This window comes from Sorex fumeus, unplaced genomic scaffold (genome assembly GCF_029834395.1).
Source record: "Sorex fumeus unplaced genomic scaffold, SorFum_2.1 ptg000131l, whole genome shotgun sequence".
In the NCBI taxonomy this organism is placed as follows: Eukaryota; Metazoa; Chordata; class Mammalia; order Eulipotyphla; family Soricidae; genus Sorex; species Sorex fumeus.
This window is the reverse complement of record NW_026606188.1, coordinates 6,058,507-6,075,541: the sequence shown is the minus strand read 5'-3', so window position 1 is coordinate 6,075,541 and position 17,035 is coordinate 6,058,507. Positions and strand designations below refer to the sequence as shown.

At 36.3% G+C, this 17,035-nt stretch overlaps 1 protein-coding gene across 17 annotated transcripts in view; it reads right to left on the bottom strand.

The window, feature by feature from the left end:
• The window catches only part of PPIP5K2 (diphosphoinositol pentakisphosphate kinase 2), a 73,800-nt gene that overhangs the window by 44,385 nt on the left and 12,380 nt on the right, over nt 1-17,035 (bottom strand). For all 17 annotated transcript variants that reach the window (XM_056106566.1, XM_056106573.1, XM_056106572.1 and 14 more), the window contains 10 exons: nt 16,860-16,945; nt 15,624-15,778; nt 14,275-14,376; nt 12,503-12,664; nt 11,061-11,182; nt 4,870-4,971; nt 2,862-2,948; nt 1,442-1,521; nt 1,253-1,358; nt 514-599 (listed from right to left, as the gene is read on the bottom strand). In XM_056106566.1, coding sequence (XP_055962541.1) covers nt 514-599; nt 1,253-1,358; nt 1,442-1,521; nt 2,862-2,948; nt 4,870-4,971; nt 11,061-11,182; nt 12,503-12,664; nt 14,275-14,376; nt 15,624-15,778; nt 16,860-16,945 — 1,088 coding nt within the window. The remainder of the gene's footprint in view (nt 1-513; nt 600-1,252; nt 1,359-1,441; nt 1,522-2,861; nt 2,949-4,869; nt 4,972-11,060; nt 11,183-12,502; nt 12,665-14,274; nt 14,377-15,623; nt 15,779-16,859; nt 16,946-17,035) is intronic.

Genomic DNA, 17,035 nt, shown 5'->3' with positions numbered 1-17,035 from the left:
CTTAGAATCACACTGTGCTTCATCAAATAATCTGTTTATATTTATTGAGTTTCTTCCAATATACTCTGTTCTCTTCTACTGAGAGGAAGACTAAAGCTCGTTAAAAAAGCAGTTAGTTAAAAATACGTAAACTTTTAGAAGCAACTCCAGAGTAAAGGGTAGAGTTTTCAAAAGAATAAGAACTTTAAAAAATAAAGAACAAAGCCTCTTACTAAGGAACAGAGGCACAATGGATAAAACGCCACTCTATTTTCCCTTCATTCCTCACAGGGGGAGCTGCAGAAAGAGTGGGGAGGCGCTGGCTGGCACTAGGCTGCCCTGGACTCCATCTCGCACTGCAGCCATCCCTAGCCCTGAGCACGGCCAGGCAGGGCACACATACACAGAAAAGTAAGAAAAAATATTTACTATGCCAGTCCCTGAGTGATCAGAAGAGAGCTTAAAGGTAATAAAAAGAGCAGTAAACCGGAACGTATGATTAACATACGATACTTGACATCATTAATAACATACCCTCCTCTTCACTGGATGTTTTAGGACAACCGTGAGGGAGATAAGTTAACTGGACCTTACGATTTATTCCAGAAAAATGGCCATACCTGAAAAATAAAATGGCAAAAAATGGAAAATAATTCAGTAAGTGTTCCATGTGATCTCCAGGAAACAAAGCCTAAAATTCATATAGAGAATAAAATTAACTCTTACACAGAAAAGCCTCTTCTATTAATTAGTAGTTACTCTGTTCAAATATTTTTCAAAATATTTTAACAGGAAATCTGTATCAGGAAATCTGTATCATTAAGTCATCCTAACCACACTAAAAATAAAACTACAGAAACATTTCACTAAAGAAATGAGACACTTTAAGGTATTATAGAAGTTACACAGGATCAGGCATTACAGTATGTAAAGACACATAAATGTGTCTAAAAACCAAAGAAAAGATTTCAAGATGTCAAAGATCTAAGATGTCAAACATGGAACATGAGACCTTAATCCTCAATAGTATATCACAGAATATCTGAACTTGATGTTCTATTTTGAGCTTAAAGTTAATGTAAAACTAAAATAGTAACTGTGAATACAACAGTTTTCTCACCACTAGAAATAAAAATCGCATTAGATTTTTAATTTCTCCTCAGTTACAGTGATTAAGAGCAGAAAGACAAAAGAAGAAAATAATGCAGAAAAAATGTATATAAATAGCATTACAAGTAGTTATCGAAACTATGTGTTTTAAAAGTGAACTCACATCTCTAACACAGTCTTAAGCTGTTCAAGTTTTGACTTGTTTTCTTCAATCTCAGAATCATTATTTTGTCCAAGTTCCATAAGAAGTTGGCGTGCAATATCCAGCACTTCCTACAAAGTGAATAAAGAATTGAATTTTTATGTAACTTTATCATTAGAGATTTAAAACTCAACAAGAAATCAAATGCACTTGCCTGTAACTGTTTGGGTTTTTTGAGTTTTAATTTTCCAGATTTATATCCATCACACTTTTCAAAAAGATCAAAGAATCTTATAAAAAAAAAAACATTGCACTATTAGTAATTTGCAATACTTAGGATTACTGCCATATACTTAAATCAACTTGATAAATTCTGAGACTACTAGATATGCAACAACACTAAATAAAAGATATGGGAAAACCTGGGGTGTTTTGAATTTCAAATACTTTTCATTTTGCAATAGCACAGCGGTAGGGCGTTTGCCTTGCACGCAGCCAACATGGTCGACTCGAGTTCGATTCCTCCACCCCTCTCAGAGAGCCCGGCAAGCTACCGAGAGTATCTCGCCCACACGGCAGATCCTGGCCAGCTCCCCGTGACGTATTCGATATGCCAGACACAGTAACAACAAAATCTCTAATGGAGACGTTACTGGGCCCACTCGAGCAAATCGATGATCAACGGGAGGGCCTTTACCTTTACTATATCATGTTGCTTGTCTAGTTTGACGGAAAAAAATTATTTCCTAGGGCATATCAATAACCACTTGGTGATTTTCAAGTTTCTCCATCATATAGAAATTGAATATATGATTTAATTACAAAGAATGTATCTTCTCTCAAGTTAATGGGTACACAATAAGGAAATCTGTTTCAACACATTTAATGTTGTACTAAGTTTTCAAATTCTATCATCCCCCAATCAAATACTGAATAGAAATTTTATACATCTTTATCTATAAATTTTCTACTAAAAGCCTAAGTGGATAAAAAACACTCAGAAAACAAAATGAGATAGTATGCCAAGTTCAATAGAAGACCTTGATAGTAGTGAATAAGAGCCAGGCAAAGTTGATGATGATTTATCAATATTGCCACAATAACTTTCAGATGCCAATCTCTCTCTCTCTATATATATATATATATCACAGTCCTCCCGTTATTCATCGATTTGCTCAAGCGGGCCCAGTAACACCTCCATCATGAGACTTGTTGTTACTGTGTTTGGCATATCGAATTCGTCACAGGGAGCTTGCCAGGCTCTGCCATGCGGGCGAGATACTCTCGGTAGCTTGCGGGGCTCTCCGAGAGGGGCAGAGGAATTGAACTCGGGTCGGCCATGTTGGCTGCGTGCAAGGCAAACGCCCTACCCACTGTGCTATCGCTCCAGCCCTAATCTCTCTATATATAGAAAAATAAATAAAACACAATTTTCTTTAGTGGATTCTTTTGAACCCACAATTAAATATCAGTATCAAGCAACACAAAAAGATTTTCAATATAACACATTAACTGAAATAGCTAAAGCAACACAAAAAGATTTTCAATATAACACATTAACTGAAATAGCTAATCTATCAGAAATCTTAAATTATCTCCTAAATACATTAATCATTCCTCTAACACATACTTTTGATGCCTCACTTCCATTTTCATTTTCTGCTTCGGTGTCCGATCCCCATGACGTATGACTGCTATAACACATCTAAGCTCCATCCTAGAATTTACAAAGAATATGCTTTCAGTTTTTATTTGTAAAGAATTATTCGTATTACTACATTTAATTATGTAATTTTTTCTTTGGATGCATCTGTTACCATGTTTAAGAACCTATAAAGAACAGCAATTGTAATGACTCTTAATTTACAAATCAAATTCTAAAAGAAAAAACTAATGTATCAAAGAAATTAGATATTAAGATACCTCTATAAATATTTGCTCTATTATATATTTATAATAATATGTATTTGTTCTCTCTCTATAAATGACATTAACTCTGCACAGAAGTAAATAGACTGCAAATCCGGAATATCATTCTAATATGTCTTGCACCATAAATCTGAAGATGTTATTAAATCCAAAAAAACTAGATCTTTAAGTTAAAAGTAAGAGGTGTAATTTAGTGTTGACCAAACTGAACCTTAGAACACAGCCCTGCAGGACTTTGGCAAGTTGCTGAAAAAAAAAAAATCCTTCGAAATAAGTTTGAAAATGCCTATTTAAGAACAAAATTAGGGGCTGGGGATAGCACAGGGTCAGTGGCAAAAGCTCTTCAAGCGAGAGGCCCTGGGTAAGCCCCCAGCGCTGCTGAACTGAGCACTGCTGGGCGTGGACCTGGACATCCCAGACATCAGAGCCTGAGTTTGAATCCCACCACATCCGCAGGCTGAAGCACTAAATCCATAATGTTATTTGATTATAAAATAAAATGAAATCAGTCTTCACCGAGGCAACTCAGAGGGGGGTAGGTTGAGTTTCCCTCCCTGCCCCAAGAAGAACCCTGGCTGCCCAAAACCTCCAGAACTCCACCAGAATAGCCACACTCAATGCCGCTCTCCACAAGCTCGAGCAAGCCTCACCTATAAGGGAACCTCCAGAAAAACCCAGGTATGCAGGACCTGTGACTGAGATCTCCATGCTCACTGGGAATGGGCCTCCTCCCCCCAGCTCCCCAGTTTTCCAGTAGCTCGGCAGTCATACCCACAAACTGCCCCAAGCGCCATATAATCTCATCAAGAGCCAAGATCCAGAGACTCTGAAATAAAGCTCCCAGAAGAGAGCGACACAGAAGTTTCTGGAAGACGCAACTTGGGCCTCTTACACTCTAGCCCAGTGATGTACCGAAAGTAGCACACATCTGTTTGGGGTTAACATACATGCTTGTAATCACTTATATAAGGGTTTAAATGGCTCCAAGATGAAATACAATCTTCACACACTTTTCTCTTATGGTGGTGAGAAGGTGCACGGTGGTGGGATTGGTATTTGAATATTATTTGCAATGATCTATTGTGAACAACTTTATAAAAACAAAATAATATTAAAAAAATAAAATAAAATCTTGCTACTTGTGCCAATATGAACAGATCTTTAGGGCATTATGCTAACTGAAAAGTCCCACAGGAAAACTAATGCCAAGTTATATTGTAGAGTCTTGGGGGGGTGGGGAGAACGCAAAAAATAAACAAAACCCAACACTCCCCCCCCCCCAAAAAATATCAAATTTACAGACACAAAAAAACAAGATTTGTGGCAGCAAAAGCAGTGGGGATAAAATTGGTGAAGGTGTCCAAAGGTGTAAATTTCCAGTTATAAATATATCATTGTACAACATGACAGCTACAGTTAATACCATTTTACTGCCTATTTGCAACTTTTATAGAATAATCCTTAAGTTTTTATTACAAAGAAAAGAATTTTCTAACAATAAGCGATGTTAGTTGAGTTTAACTCTTACAATCATCTTAGAACATACACAAATATCACACCATTATGCTAGATAGCTGAAAGAAGCAGATAATATTTGTTATCCATTATACCTCAACAAAAACAAAAAGCAAAAAAAAAAAAAAAACTTATAAAAGAGCACAAACTATTAGAGAAATCCAGATAGTTTTTATGAAAGTAATCAAACCTACATAGTTCCTGATGTGGTTGGCACAATTGGGATATCTTCAGCTTCCAAAGGAATTGACCAGGGGATATGAAACTGTGGGGCAAGCTCTCGCATCACAATGTTGCTGGAAGACAAAAAGAAGAAAAAAAGTGCAAATGAGTTTATGACAAGGGATGAAGAATTACGGGACTTAAACTAATGTTGTGAGCACATAAAATTAACCCACCAAAATCAATCTTGATTCAGAAAAATTATAATAGCAACTGATGATTTAGAACCCACTAATGGAATGCCATAAACATGGAATAGGTTTCCAAAATATGAATCACAGTAAATTCAAATAAATCACCATAATTGCATCATGACATACATTCTGAAACCCAGTACTGTCTCTCAGTGTGGCCACTATTAATTTCTTTCCACCTTACCGCATACCTACTGAAAGCTCCTCTAAATTGTTCATTTAAAAAAAAAAAAATCTTTGCTATATTTTTACTCAGAACAATATAAAGACGTTTACATAATTCCATACATCTTCCTCTATCAATTTTCATTTTTTTCTTGTTAAATTTTCCATTTATTCAAGTTGTAGTTTTTAAAAATTTGGACAGTTTTTTATTAAATACTATTGCTGATATCATAGAAGCCTACCAATCGGACTAACAAAAACACTAACACAGAAGGCTTAACTTGCAACAACAGCTTAGTAAAACCTCAGACAAGGACTTAACGTCCCCCATGGTAAAATGCAACACTTTCCGGAAATTTTCTTTTACTGAAATTCTTTTTGTTTCACTAACTAGGGGTAACAAGCAATATAAAATCAATTACTATCACCCTGTTATGGGGGCAGGCCTGAAGGGTGATTGGGAAAATGGAGACAATGGTGGAGCGATGGTGACTAGACTGGTGGTAGGGCTGTTGCTAGAATGCTGAATGCTGTAAAGGAGCATCACGAACAGCTTAACGGCGGAGATACGATGACAGTGGCGATGGGACAGGCGCTAGAATACTGAACGCTATGAAAAGCCATCATGAACAACTCTGTAAACCTCAGCATTTAAATGAAATGGGGGAGAACAATAAAAGAAAACAACATTAAAGATAGGGTTTCACACGACACAATCCAACACCACTCCCACCACCAAAGTGTCCTCTCTCTTCCACCTCTGTCCCAGTGAACAGCCCCCATGATTATCCCAACTGCACGGTAGGTTTTTGACTGAAGGCCAGTTCTCAGTTTTTTCTGCTCTTGTCATGTCATTCTGCTACCACGTTTCTCTATATCCCACACCTGAGAGAGATCATTCTCTATTGGCCCCTCCCTGACCGGCTTCACTCAGCAGAATACTCTCCAGGCCCATAAGGGTAAATTGAGTGCCCTCATCTCTTCTTATAGCTGCGTCGTACTCCGTCATATATAGTACCACAGGTTCTGTATCCAGTTATCTGTTCTTCAGTACTTGGGCTGTTCCCAGATTTGGGATACTGTGAATAGTGCTGATAATGAATATCAGAGTGCAGATGTTTTTTCTGAGTAGAGATGTGGGCCCTGAGGATAGATGCCAAGAAGAGGATTACCCAAGTCAGACAGAAGCTCAATACGTTGTCTGAGGAATGTCCATGTTAATTCTCAGAAAAACTGAAGATCCAACATTACTGCTAGCAGTGAGGGAGGGTTGTCTTCCTTCACATCCACGTCAATGCTGGTTGTTTCTGTTCTTTGTGGTATGTGCTGATCTTAAGGGTGTAAGATGATATCTCTCTGCTTTTCTGATTTGCATTTCCCCAATAATGTGATGTGGAGCATTGTTTCATATTCCTTTTGGCGATCTGTATGTCTTCATTGAGGATGTTTTTGTTCATCTCATCAACCTTGATGCGATCAATTTTTTTCCCTTTGAAAGAGTTCAACAGTCCTTTATATATCTTGGGTACAAACCCCTTATCAGATGTGTGGTAGAACATTTTGTCCTAGTCTGTGAGGTTAAGCTTTTTATTCTGGTCATTTCATTCTTCTTATTATTTTAAATTAACAGCCTTTAATTAATAGCCTCAAACAGCCAAGGGTTGACATCAAAAGCAAACAGCCCAAGTATGATGCATGGACAGAGAAAAGCTTCCTGTTCTCAGAGTATGCCTTCTTATTTTTGGTGAGCTGATCAAAATCAAAAGTCACATCTCTAATAGGACAGTGATGGAGAAATTGTGACTCAGAAGTCTCAAGGTCCAAAGAGAATTGTGCTTTCTTTGTGACCGTTAGTTTTATATTTTACTTCATTAACATGTCTGCGAAGAATGAATGAGAACTCAATAGCAAAATCTATACTTTTTGTTTTTAATAATAAAATGAGCTAAAAACAAAAAGAGAAATATTTTTATCAAGTCTTTAAGAAATAGTTAATATGTCTGAAGGATTATTTTAGTATGAATTTTGAAGCTGCTTAAGGAAATTACTTAGTTGTCTCATATATCTTCCTTTTCTTCCTAATGTTCTGCAGTCTACTTATATATATTACTTTATTCAAAAAGTGTTCACTGAAGAACTACTCTTTTCTATACATGTTTATAATCTCCTTTAAATACAGGATCTCAAAAAGAGTAGTATCATCCTTCAGTCTATGAAGGAGGAAGGTAGTATGATTTGCTATAACCAAGAACACAAAATGGTAGAACCAAGATTCAAAGAGAATTATTTTATTTCAGGCCTAATGATGTTTCCATTGGACCACCGTGCTTTAAGGTAATAGATATAAGGTACTGACTGTTCCTCTCAGTCTTAGCACTGTAGCACTGTCCTCCCATTGTTCATCAATTTGCTCGAGCAGGCCCAGTAACGTCTCCATTGTGAGACTTGTTACTGTGTTTGGCATATTGAATATGTCTCGGGGAACTTGCCAGGCTTTGCCGTGCGGGCGAGATACTCTTAACAGCTTACCGGGCTCTCCAAGAGGGGCGGAGGAATCGAACCTGGGTTGTCCATGTCGGACGCATGCAAGGCCAACTCTTGCCCTACCTGCTGGGCAACCGCTCCAGCCCTAACAAGGCATATGTTACACAATTATGATGATGAAGCTCATTATTTCTTTTGTGGTGCAGGAAGCTTCTTAGTTTGATGCAGTCCCACTTGTTTACCTTGGCTTCTGTTTGTTTGGCCAATGGAAGATCATTGAAGACACCTCTAGATTCAATGTCTTAAAGTGTTCTATGTTTTCCTCAATATAATCTATGGATTCAAGTTTGATTATCTGGAACTAACCCATTTGGGATCTGCATTCATTTTTTTCACGTGACTGACCACTTATCAATACCATTTGTTGAGGAGGCTTTCCCTTGCTCCTCTTTATACACGTTGACCCTTTAGCAAGATTAACTGTATGTATTTCTGAAGATCTGTCTCTAGACTCTCAATTCTATTCTACTGGTCCGAAATTATCCTTACTCCAGTACCATACTATTTTGATCACTTCTACTTTATAATACAACTTGAAATTGGGGAAAAAGAAGCCTTCTCTCTTTATCCTTGGATTGCTTTGGCGGGGGGGGGGGGAGGGGGGTGTCTGTGTATAACTTAGTCACTTCATATAAATTTCAACTGTGTTTGATGTCTTTTAAAAAATGTCACGGATATTTTTAAAGGAACTACCCTGAATTTGCACAATTCTTTGGCAAGACTGTTATTTTGACAATACTGATCCTTCCAATCCATGGATTGTGTTCTCATTTCATGCCCTTTTTGATTTCTTTCAGTAGTGATTTATAGTTTACTTTGCATACGTCTTCACTGTCTCTTGTTAAGCTGATACCCGGTATATGATTTTTAGAGGTACAATTGTAATTGGGATTATTTCAAAAATATCTTTGTCTTCTGTTTCATTATTTGCATATGGTAGAACCATGGACTCCAGTATGCAATTTTGTAGCCTGTCACATTACTGTATAACTGTTTAAGAGCTACTTTGAGGAGACTTGAGGGTTTCCTTAGTAACATGTCATCTGTAAATAATAAGTTTGATTTCCCTTGTTCCTATCTGAATGCCCTTAATAGCTCTTTTTTTTTTGCAAAATCACTAAGGACTCCTAGTACTATATTGAAAAGAAGTTGTGAAATTCGGTAATCTTGTCTTGTGTTTGATCTTAGAGAAAAGACTTTCAGATTTTCACCACTGAATGTTTACTGTGCTAAATTGCTTTAACTACACTGAATAAAGTTCCTTCAACTCCCATTTTGTTGAGTTTTTATCATGATTGGTTGTTGAACCTTAATGCTTTCTCTGTAACTATCATATGGTCATACGATTGCTACTTTCCTATATATTCCTAAGATATACTACACTGACAGACTTCTGTATATTAAGCCATCCTTGCGTTCCTGGCATGAACTGTATATGGCCATGGTGTAAGATCTTTTTGATGTACTGTTGGGTTCAGTTTGCTAAAATTTTGTTGAGGATCTTTGTATCTATATTTATGAAGAAATTAGGTCACCTTTTTTTAGTGATGTCTCTTTCTGTCTTTTAGTACAAGTGTATTGTTTGCTGGAAAGGACTGGGAGTAAATCTCTTTTAAAGATTTGAAAGAACTCACTAGTAAAGCCATCTGAGCCTAGGCTTTTGGCTGGGGGAAGAATTTTGATCACCATTTCAAGTTCTTCCATAGTAATTGGCGTGGACAGGTGGTCTGTTTCTTCTTGGTTCCATTTTGAGAAGTTTAGGGATTCTGAAATTTATCAATTTCTTTTATGGTCTCCTGTTATGTAGCATAAAGACTTTTCAAGTTCCCGATGATCCTCTGCATTTCTGTGATATCACATGTGTCATCTCCCCTTTAGTTCTGATTCACCTTAGTAGGTTTTTTTTATTCCCAATTTATTTGAGTCTTGCTACTGGTTTGCCAATCTTGTTAATTTTTTTCAAAGAACCAGTTCTTGGTTTCACTGTTTTGGATTGTTATTTGGATTTCCCTTTCAGTACTTTTTGTTCTAATTTTACTATTTTGCTGGGTTTTTTCTAGCTGCTTAAGTTCTGTAGTTAGGTTATTTATGTGGGCACTTTTTTCCTTCCTAATGGACATTTGTATTGCCATGAGCTTTCCTCTTAAAACCATTTGTGCTGTGTCCCCTATGTTCTGAAAGTTCATTTCTTTATTCTTATTTGTTTCAAGGAATCTTTTGATTTCATTTCTGACCCACCTGTTATTTAGTAGTAAGTCACTTAATTTCCAAAAGTGTCTTTTGAATTGACCCCACTTCTTGTTGGTCTTTAACTTCTATTTTCAATGCATCATTCATGCTGACATTTACTAAGTTCCTACAGATTTCCTATTCAGGTTTATAGTAAAGATCTTTGAAATATACTGTAAAAGCTGACTCCACTTATTAGAAAATATTTTAGAACCAAAATGCGACGATCTCAGGGGCTGCTCCAGATCAGTGCTTGGGATTATTCCCATGCTGCTTGAAGAACTATGCACTGCAGGGATAGAACCTGGGCTTTCCACATGCAAAACACACATTCCAGCCTCTGGATCTATCTCCCCAGCTCAAATACACTTAATGTGTAAATTCTTAGAATTAAAGAAAAAGTTCAATGTCTGGAGCACATGCTTGGCCTAGAGGGGGCCCAGTTCACCCAGCTCGGACCCCTAATCTTCATGATCCCCCAAACCATGAAATGAGAGCACGCCTGAGCACAGGGCTGGGCACAATCTTAGGGCTGCCGGGCACAATCCCCACACAAAAGGGCACATTTCTTAGGGCTCTGCCCTGTGTACTCTGCAGTGGTTTAAAAATGATTGTCTCGTGATTCTCTGAAAAAATGTTACCATTTTTAAATCAAATTATATAAAACAGGATAAAGGATATAAATTGTTGCAGTAGTTTCTATATGAAATATACTCACCCATATTCATATAGTAATCTCATGAGATTACATGTGCACAGACACACACATACGCATTTGTGTGTTTGATATCAGAGACTGAACCCAGGGCATCAAACACGTAAAAATAAAGTTTACCACTAATCCTTATTTTGATTTCTAATGAAATTAACTTTAAATGCATCTGTTTGTAAAAAACAGAATCATTTAAAATAATACTTACTACATTCCAAATGTTAGGTTTTATTATTATGCCGTAAAGTGGTAAAATAGGTCAAATGATAATTAAGTAGTAAAAACAAATCTAAGAAGAAACATAAAGAAAAATCCTTACCCAAGTATTTTTGCACAATCATCATAATACTTCATGGAATTTTTCACAAAACTGAAGCCATTAACATCACAGACATAGGATTGTCCATTGGCCCGTAACAAATCAAAGCCACAAACTGTTTGCTGTTTAAACAAATTATAAATCATACACTATCATTTAAAATTCAGTTTTCTAACATTAATAGCAAACATCAAATTTTATGAATGCCTGAACATGCATTGTGTTTAGTTACCTCAAAGTAACTAGAGTATTAGTTACTGAAGTTACTGGGTTGCTAGAGTATTAGTTATTGAAGATATAAACACATGTCACAAGTTCCTTAGAGAAAAGCAAGATATAGGTCAATAATGTTTAAAGGACTAAGATGTCCAAAAATAACTGTCAAGCAATTCTTTAATTCTTATTTACAATTACAACAGAGAAATAAACTTTAAGGCTTTGATAAATTTTGCAACAGCAGGAATTATATTACTTTAATCCAAGAAAAAGTTTTAAAGTCACATTCCAGAGAAAACACATGGGTTGAATTCTATGCATCCCATCTGGTCCTCAGAGTACCACTGGAAATAATTCCTGAGTGCAGAACCACGAGTAATCCCTGAGAACTGGCAGTGTGGTACCCCCCCTCCAAATTTTATTAAAAGGCTAATAGTTCCTCTATGAAGAAATTTAAAATTGGACAAAAATAATTTATTAATCTATAACATCACTAAGCACCTGATTTTAAACAAAGCATTTAAGGAAAGTCTTCAAAAGGTCATACAAGCAGAGGTAGAAACATTGTATATACAGTCTGAAAATTCTTTGTAAACAACCATATAAATCATAGTGTCTAAATAAAAAATTCAAAAAATGTATTTCTACTACTTTCACTACACACATATATTAGTCCAACTGCCAAACTTCAAAGACTACTGAAGGTCCTGTTTATTCAGCAACAAAAACAAAACAAATCTTTATTGTGTTTTGGGCTACACTCTGTGATGTCAGTCAGTGAGTAACCCAGGAGGGCTTCCTTCGGGCAATGCTCAGGGAATCACATGGGGTGTTGGTGCTAGAACAGGCTGACTGCACTCAAGGCTGCACTCTAGCTTCCCAAAATCATTTTTTGTGAGGAAATCATTTTTTACCGTTAACTAAAATCCTCAATACTGGTTAACTCTAGACCTATTTTAGCTGCTTTCCTCTGCAATTTTAGTTTCTGAGTAAACTAACAATTTGCTTTTATACAACAAGAAAGAATGTAGAGAAAGAACTTTATTATGCATTTTTATTATTGGCACTATGAAAATCCCTCATAAATATGCAAATTATTTAGATATACCTCTTTTGCTCTCTCAACTTACTTTTAACAATTTTAAGAGTAAATACTATCTCTTTCATTCAAAAAAGGAAAATGGAATTCTATTTGAAAGAACTATACGGCCTGTATAACATCTTACCTTAAAAGCAAGGCAAACTTTCCAAGCAATTAATTTCTCCCGTGCATTGAGAATAACAGGGTATCTGACTTCTTTTCCTTCGCTGTCTCGCTCGACCTTACCGTCAAGTGCAGGAGATTTTCGAGCTTCAGCATGCGCATAATCTGGACCAACTGTATAAACCTTTCACAGATGATGAAAAGGGATCAATTTATATAAATGTCTACCTCTATTTTTTTTTAAAAACCCTACAAAAAACAAATTAAAAAAATGAAAAAACCTAATCAATAAAAAATACTTCCGTATCCAGACTAAAGACAGAAACCTCAATCATTGTTGGTGGGAATGTCATCTGGTTCAACCCGTATGGAAAGCAACAAGAAGATCTCTCAGAAGAGGGCTAGAGAGAGTAATGCAGTGGGGAGGGCATTTGCCTTGTACACAGAATTCAATCCCAGGAGTTCCAGATGATTCCCAAAGGGCCTCTAGGAATAACTGCTGAGTGCAGAGCCAGGAGTAAACCCTGAGCATCACCAGGTGTGCCCCTTCCCGCCTCCCCACCCCCCCAAAAAAAGACCTCAAAAGTAAACTAAAAAAAAAAAATAGAAGCGCCCGCCCCTATATGGCCCAGTGATGACATTTTAAAATGTTTAAAATAAAGAGAGACAGGATATTTAGGTAAGTTATCTGGTACAGTTTTTGGTATCAAAAGTAAGGTTCACAAAACAGATGGAAATATCCTGTACTATGAATCTTAAGGGTACAATTCTTTTCTGCGGTCAATTTGGACTTTCAGGACCAGGTTTACACTTTAGAAAGAGTGCTGTGACAAGGTGAAGTCTGGCAGAAAGGAAGCAGTGATGACCTCCTGCCACTGACAGAAATCACAGATTCCTGTAACAGTCACAGATCTCAAGTTGCTGATCAAGCTCAAGTTCTCCCTGAAACACGTATCTCATGTGATTGTCTCTATGGTTCTTTACTCGCTTATTTCCAGTCTGAAGAAGTCTGTATCTCTTCTCACCCTTCACATCTTCCTAAAAGAAGTAATATTTCATTCAATAAAAACTACCTTTCTATACACACACACACACACACACACAGAGAGAGAGAGAGAGAGAGAGAGAGAGAGAGAGAGTGTCACAAATCTTAAAACACAGACAAACTGAGTTTCCAACTGGGAAGACTTATTATATAATTAGTCACCCTATTTTTAATTTACTATCCATCTAGGGAAACATGTGGTATTAAACCAAGAAGTGCATTTTTTATATTTTTGATAAGGACATTCTAACAAAATTTTCCAAATTTGTAGTTCTATCTGTTCTATTTTAAACTTTTAAAAGCATTACTCTTAAAAAACTGCATTCATAGACTTCTAACTGCTCTTTTTAATGCAAAACAGATACTAAGAATCCTGAGTTTCAGAGATCTGGAACGGAGGGTCACTCTCACTGTCAACTGTCATCCCGTTGTTCATCGATTTGCTCGAGTGGGCCCAGTAACGTCTCCATCGTGAGACTTGTTGTTACTGGGTTTGGCATACTGAATACGTCATGGATAGCTTGCCAGGTTTTGCCGTGCAGATATTCTTGATAGCTTGCCAGGTTCTCCGAGAGGGGCAGAGGAATCAAACCCGGCTCGGCTGGGCCAGCTGCGCGCAAGGCAAATGCCCTAACACTGTGCTATTGCTCCAGCCCAAAACAAAGGGTACACATAGTTAATTTAAAACTTAACAAACTTTCTGAGATCAACAGTAAATTCTCAATATGTAATTAAAATATAAACCTTACCTTGACATCAGTACCATCTGTAGGCATAAACTCTTCATATATATAGGAACCTGTTTTTCGTACATTACTTTCTGGAGAATAAACACTACTTCTACTGCCAATCTGAAAACAGAAGATGTACATTTAATATTAAAATTAAATAATTTCCCTCTGCTTACAAATAACCCTTATAACCACTTACTTCCAACTAGATTTTTTTAAAAATTTGGCCAAAAAAAAAATTGGCAAACATTTAACGAAACTTTAGTAGTTGACACTCATTTTCTGCTGTAACTGTAACTTATTAAAAAGTGAAACAGCCCAAAATACAATGAGCACTGAAAACTGTATCTCTAGCAGTCAATCATGCTGTTGCATGCAGCTCTTCAGTATGACCATTATATAAATATCACATAATCAATTCACTCTCCTTTCAGTGTATTTGCAGTTTCTAGGCTTTAGTACAGCAAAGCTTTTATTTCTCCTAAGATTTACACTGAGAATTGGAATTGCTTATTGATAGTATATGCTCATAATTAACTTATAAATAAAATTTAAAATTTTTATATATCAAACAATTTCACTGCTTGAGCAAAACACGAGGATCAGATCTTTGTCTATGTATGGTATTATTAAAACTTCAGAGTATTTCCTCTTTAATCTACATAAAAGAATATATCTTGTGCTGTCTTCTCCATTTCCATGACTGTTTATAAGTATATGTGCACTTTTCATTCGCGATTTATTGCAAAACAGCAGGATTTTTTGAACTTGCATTCCTGCCAGCAAAGCCTAGAACTTCTACTTGTTTTCAAATTTCCCTGGTCTTTTTGATCTTGCCAATCCAAAAAGTAATTCAATGTTATTATTTTTTAGATTTGCTCTTATTTTATTTTTGGCTTCGGGACAATTAGAGGTGCTCAAGGCTTGCCCCTAGCTCTGAGTTGAGGGATCACTCCTGGTGGAGTTCAGTGAAACCAAATGTTGTTCTAGAGCCCAAATCAGGAGCATTTGTTTTTTATGAATGCAATTTGTAGCATAATTTAAAGCTACCGGTATTACCTTTTCCATCAATTACTCATTTGCGGAACCATTTTTTCTAAAATACTGTTGATCTTATCTTTATTTCTTATGGATGTAGAAATATATAATTCACAATAAGTAAAGATGAAATAAAATTGGTATTCTTTAGGTAGGAGTTCTGCATTAACAATAAGTAATAAAAAAACAATGATTCACTTTTTTCTAGCAAATTATGATACAGTTAATATTTTGGTGAGACATTCTTAACCATGATCTTATTAAGTACCTTATTAATTCTAGGAAAATTACAAAGACCAGGGTATTTATTAGGGTGACAACAGCTTTACCTTTCGAAAAAGCCTCTGACTTCCACCACCAGCAGAGGTTGGGTAGTAAATGTAAACATTGTGATCTTCTGCGCTGACTGGCTTTTCTACAAATGGCTTTTGGAAAACTTCTCCATTCACTTCCACATGATCTTCCCCTTCAATCAGATTGCATTCTAGAAATCAAACACAGTAACAAGAAAACTTATATTCTGTTTACCCTTAGGAACCTGTTTTTCGTACATTACTTAGACATACTATATCTTAGACATACTATAATTGAAGACTTTCCTAGAATAAAGATCAAAAGCACCGTAACCTAGGATAATGGTCTCAATCTGACTTCCATTAGAATACCACACAAGAAACAAGCATCAATATTTTTGTATGTAGCGTTAAAAACCATGGACTCTTCAAAAGCTGTGAGACCTATCCTTACCATCAACGTACTGTATTATCCCACAAAATCCAGTGTCACATAAGCAACAGTGCTCAGACTGAGAAAAACTCCTTCAAAACCAATGGGATTGGGGCCAGAGCCAGAATACAGCAGGTAAGGCACTTGCCTTGCTCGAAACCAACCTGAGTTCAATCCACAGTACCACAAATGGTCCCCTGAGCACCACCAGGAGTGATCAATGAGCAGAGCCAAGAGTAAGCCTTGAGCAACACTGGTGTTAGATGCCTCTCCACCAAAAAGAGGCAGATAACGTCCAACTGACTTTTATTGACTAATTTTGGTATAGCTCACATCTATATTCTAGAAAATTGGGAAAATGAAGCAAAGGAGTCTTCAAAATATTAATATTTCAAAAATTCTAGCCACCATCTAATTGTATAATCCTAGCTACTTGCTAATATACAATTCAGTAATAATAGAAGAATCACTTCTTTTCACCAAATCAAAACAAATTTATTAAATATATGGCTGAAAAATCCTTCATGGGAAAGGAACATATGCAGCTCAGTGGTGGAGTACATGGTTCACAAGAAAATATCATCTTATTAATTATTCTGAAATATAACAAAGGGTCATCCTCTGAAGAGTAAGATGTATCACTTAGTTCATAGCTTTTTAGCTTAACAGAGTCAGAGTCTGACTGAAAGCTAAGCTTATTTAAATCATTAAAAAAATAAAAACCAACCAAACAGAATACAGAGTTTTTTAAATTTTTTCCCCTTAATAGGAGAAGGCAAGTGGTGATTAAGTATGTTGAATGACAGGAAGTAGTTCACATAAAAATCTCTTACTCTTACCTTTGGGATTATTTGGATCACGGTTCAAAATTGCATAACGAGGAAGTAAAATACCTTCTGCTTGAAGAATACTATATACTTCTCTCCTGAAGAAAAGAGAAACCATTCTTACAGTTTTATTGTTCCATGTTCAGTTAAGTCTATAACTGCATTACTATAAGGGGACTGATTACCTC